We start from the raw sequence: 5,097 nt of genomic DNA on the forward strand, positions 1-5,097 counted from the left end.
TCAGAGACGTAGGGAAAAGGCTCCTAATATGGACCGGCTCCTAATATGGACCACCTCCTGTTCTGACAAACTAACGGCGCTAGAGCGCTTAAAAAAAGTTTTATTCGCTGTATTCACCCTCTCTGGATAACTTGGACATGTAAAAACAGTTGCAGAAACACAAACCTCAAACCCGTGGCTTTTTCTCTTTTTTTTCACTTTTGACAGCGTTCACTCTAAATTTGCCGCCTAAAACGGACTCGTTTTTGTCCACAACCAAAGCTTTTATCACACAAAAATTGCTATATATGACAGCCAAGACCGTATTTGTTACATTTTAGCAGTGTTGACCCCGAGTTTCTACTGCAAACAAAAAATAATAGCAAAATCTCAAAGTATGTGCGAGTCCCCTAATATGGACCACCTTCAACAAATCGAAGAAAATAAAAGCTAAAGGTTATTTTCATTAATTCATTGAGAAGCTTGCTGAAAATAACCTATAACTAGCCCTCGAGATTTAAAAAAAATATAACAAAAAGTCTTCTTTTCGTGGAAGTTGATAATTTCACTTATTTTCACTCTGTTTTTGATAAGCTTCTTTAGTTTCCTGGTGTGCTTCAAATAATGCTCTCATCAACCCAAAATATATAAATCTAAAGCATATTTTAATTAGTCGGACTTACACACTAAGTTGTATCATGTTATTTTGAAGTATAGGTGACTTTTTAGAGTGATTCGTGAAGGCCGCTTCACTGGTCTTGCCCAGGCTCCTAATATGGACCATTCGTGATTTTGTCTGTATTTAATTTTTGCTGAATGTCTATCAAAGCTAATTCACTCTAATTAGGCCTAACGGTTAACCTACGGGAGAAGGACTACCAAACACAAAATGAAACTTCTTCGCAAGACAACAAGCTAGTTATCAGCATTAAACAAAAAGCGGTCCATATTAGGAGCCCTTCCCCTACTGCGTGCCAGAGACGCCACGGCTGGCTGCGTTTATAACTCAGTGTGATTTACCTTTGTAAAAGGAACCCCACATGCTCTGGGTATTTCACATGTTCGTGTCCATCACCAGGATGCAAACAATCTTACTAAGGACTTCATTAGACCTGCCCAACAAGACCTACAGATACAGTCCGCTGAAGACACCACGTACTCATAACCCGTACCTTTCCACATCTTGAAAACAGAATCGTGCGAACGAAAAAGGCAGTTACAAGATAGCCAAAAGAGACTTTCCGCCAGCATTGCGAAATCACGATTGGAAAGCAAGAAATGATTAGTAATGAAACGCTTGCATTCAAAAGATGGTTCATTTTTGAGTTTTGCAATACAGATTCGATTGTTGTTTCAAACTTAACCAGTTTGTTAGCTCCACACAATGGACACCTTGTGTAACCCCGGTGCTCGGCTGTATTCCAAATGCATTTATTGGTGTGGATGTCCGTTGACCTCTCTTACAGCCGATACAACGCAATCAGACCACTTGGATTCGACACTCTTTCATTTTTGAGCTTTTTTCCATCAAAGTATTCTTTCCTTCACGAATTATTTTCTATCAAAGCAGTCCTTCAAAATGTACCAATCCATTCCTATCAAAACATGTATTGTGTGTGCGTATATCAAGTTCCAGCAGATTCTCTGTACTGGAGATGCTAACAACAACGACTTCAATCAAGGAGTTCAAACATCTCGTCCTTTACTCTTGTTTACATCGGCTCCCATTCCTGCAAAATATTGCCCTTGCTTTTGATCCAAGCAGCTATCAAAGTTGACTCCAAACGCGAAAACTCTTTGCAAAGTTTTGATTTCCTGAAGGCAGCGACGAGACTGGAGTGGCGAAAGGGAGGTAAGGGCGGGCAAACGATGGCGTAGAGAAATGTCAGTGGTCCTGAGTTGGCTCCCTTCTCAGTGAAGTTCGTCAATGGCTGCCGTGAACCTCAGGATGTCGACAAAGGACAGTTTTAGTTTCGTATCCAGAAGTTGGAAGAAAAACTGTGGAGCCTGCAAGTGAATAACAAAAAAACATTGTGTGCTTAATAACAGCGGGATCAAAAACATTGTGTGCTTAATAACAGCGGGATCAAAAACAAGAAGCAAAACTGACGACTCTTAACTCTAAAAACAATCTAAATTCCCCCCCCTCCCAAAAAAAAAAAAAAAAAAAAAAAAAAAAGCTGACGGACAAACAGAAGTAAAGTATAAAAGACAAACAGACAGAACTGTTTTCAATCAATCAATCAATCAATGAGGCTTATATCGCGCATATTCCGTGGGTACAGTTCTAGGCACTCTGCAGTGATGCCGTGTGAGATGAAATTTTATACGGCCAGTAGATTGCAGCCATTTCGGCGCATATTTACCTTTCGCGGCCTATTATTCCAAGTCACACGGGTATAGGTAGACAATTATTAACTGTGCCAAAGCAATTTTGCCAGGAAAGACCCTTTTGTCAATCGTGGGATCTTTAACGTGCACACCCAATGTAGTGTACACGGGGGGAGGTTCGGACACCGAAGAGAGTCTGCACACAAAGTTGACTCTGTGAAATAAATTTCCGCCGAACCTGGGATCGAACTCACGTTGACTGCAACATACCTCTTCTTTCATTAATTTCAGTTGCCATAGTAATTTTCCGTCTAGTTGCGCCATAGCAGGTACACACCTGAAATGACAAAATACAGTTTGACATTTACTTTCAACTTGGCAATGACAGTGTGTGTGTGTGTGTGTGTGTGTGTGTGTGTGTGTGTGTGTGTGTGTGTGTGTGTGTGTGTGTGTGTGTGTGTGCTAGTCAGATTATACCGGATTTACCCTGTATAAAAGTGTTAGTATTGCCTAATCTAGTCTAACATATTGCGCATTATAGGCAACACGTTATGGACACACATACATACACACACACACACCACACACACACACACACACACACACACACACACACACACACACACACATACATACTCACACACACATACACACACACACACACACACACACACCACACACACACACTTACACGTCCAACTGGTTGTGCATCAGCCATCCCGTGACGTCATCTCGCGTCATGTTGTGCGTGTCATGGGACGGAGTGTGCTGATTGGTCAGTTTGTGCGGGTTCCCAGAATGCACCGCCACCGCTTCCTCAGAAGTAACGGCTGCATCTGGTTCATCTGCAATGACAAAAAGTTATGAAGAAAACCAAATGGACAACGTGTCCGTGTGGGCTCTACTTGCCGTGCCCACACCCCCCCCCTCCTTCGGACCAACACAACAGCTGGTCTGACCACAAGCCACCACACATATTGTGCGCACGTTACAGCAGGCATAAAGACTTTAAGGTGACTAAGGGGAGGACCAGTCATGACTTTAAGGTGATTGAGGGGAGGCCACATGTGCCCCAGTCATGGCTTTAAGGTGATTGAGGGGAGGCCACATGTGCCCCAGTCATGGCTTTAAGGTGATTGAGGGGAGGCCACTTGTGCCCCAGTCGTGACGTTAAGGTGATTGAGGGGAGGCCACATGTGCCCCAGTCATGGCTTTAAGGTGTTTGAGGGGAGGCCACATGTGCCCCAGTCATGGCTTTAAGGTGATTGAGGGGAGGTCACATGTCCCCCAGTCATGGCTTTAAGGTGTTTGAGGGGAGGCCACATGTGCCCCAGTCATGGCTTTAAGGTGATTGAGGGGAGGTCACATGTCCCCCAGTCATGACGTTAAGGTGAGTGAGGGGAGGCCACATGTGCCCCAGTCTTGACTTTAAGGTGATTGAGGGGAGGTCACATGTCCCCCAGTCATGACGTTAAGGTGAGTGAGGAGAGGCCACATCTGCCCCAGTCTTGACTTTAAGGTGATTGAGAGGAGGCCACATCTGCCCCAGTCATGACTTTAAGGTGATTGAGGGGAGGCCACGTGTGCCCCAGTCAAGACGTTAAGGTGATTGAGGGGAGGCCAATACTGTGTGCTGGAGGTCTAGCTGACAGTCTTACCCACATAGTCCTCTAGACATTCGGCCTACAACTCACAATACTGTGTGCTGGCGGTCTAGCTGACAGCCTTACCCACATAGTCCTCTAAACACTCGGCCTACAACTCACAATACTGTGTGCTGGCGGTCTAGCTGACAGTCTTACCCACATAGTCCTCTAGACACTCGGCCTACAACTCACAATACTGTGTGCTGGCGGTCTAGCTGACAGCCTTACCCACATAGTCCTCTAGACACTCGGCCTACAACTCACAATACTGTGTGCTGGCGGTCTAGCTGACAGCCTTACCCACATAGTCCTCTAGACACTCGGCCTACAACTCACAATACTGTGTGCTGGCGGTCTAGCTGACAGTCTTACCCACAGAGTCCTGGCCTCTGGACCCTCGCCCTCTCAGCTCTTTGAGCAGGCCCTGCATGGACTTGTCAAAAGGGTATTTGCCGCTGAAGTCGAAGAAGAGTTTGGCGCCCAGAATGGCTCCCAGCCAGCCGTCAGGCCGGTACTTCTTCTGCATCATTAGCGGGATGTAGTCCTTGCGTTGCTGGAACGTGTACTCCGCCTCTGGAACAAGGCACAATCATATCACCTACGTCTGATTATTTCTGTACTGGTCTAACTGGAACGTGTACTCCGCCTCTGGAACAAGGCACAATCATATCACCTACGTCTGATTATTTCTGTACTGGTTTAACTGGAACGTGTACTCCGCCTCTGGAACAAGGCACAATCGTATCACCTACGTCTGCTGATTTCTGTACTGGTTTAACTGGAACGTGTACTCCGCCTCTGGAACAAGGCACAATCGTACCTACGTCTGATTATTTATGTACTGGTTTAACTGGAACGTGTACTCCGCCTCTGGAACAAGGCACAATCATATCACCTACGTCTGATTATTTCTGTACTGGTTTAACTGGAACGTGTACTCCGCCTCTGCATAACGGCACAATAGAGATATAATATATGTGTAGGATAATTGAACTCAATCGTCATGAAAAAGATTAAATGAATGTTCAAAAAAGAAGTGTCTTTAAAATTCAGAAAAGGATATTCAATGACTGGTGATAATTAGCTCTTTGATCATGAAGCAATTCCTTTTGCTAGAGACAGACAGACAAAGAAGTGTCTT

The 5,097-nt window shown here is 44.8% G+C and overlaps 1 protein-coding gene across 1 annotated transcript in view; it reads right to left on the reverse strand.

Annotated features, from left to right (window-relative positions):
• Positions 1 to 892: 892 nt before the first annotated feature.
• Positions 893 to 5,097, reverse strand: part of LOC138954571 (uncharacterized) — a 15,025-nt gene continuing 10,820 nt past the window's right edge. The window contains exons 10-13 of the mRNA XM_070326381.1: positions 4,329 to 4,529; positions 3,002 to 3,155; positions 2,581 to 2,647; positions 893 to 1,986 (exon numbers count right to left, since the gene is read on the reverse strand). Of these exons, the coding sequence (XP_070182482.1) occupies positions 1,891 to 1,986; positions 2,581 to 2,647; positions 3,002 to 3,155; positions 4,329 to 4,529 (518 nt within the window). The 3' untranslated portion in view covers positions 893 to 1,890. The remainder of the gene's footprint in view (positions 1,987 to 2,580; positions 2,648 to 3,001; positions 3,156 to 4,328; positions 4,530 to 5,097) is intronic.

Source organism: Littorina saxatilis, unplaced genomic scaffold (assembly GCF_037325665.1).
Source record: "Littorina saxatilis isolate snail1 unplaced genomic scaffold, US_GU_Lsax_2.0 scaffold_482, whole genome shotgun sequence".
Classification (NCBI taxonomy): domain Eukaryota; kingdom Metazoa; phylum Mollusca; class Gastropoda; order Littorinimorpha; family Littorinidae; genus Littorina; species Littorina saxatilis.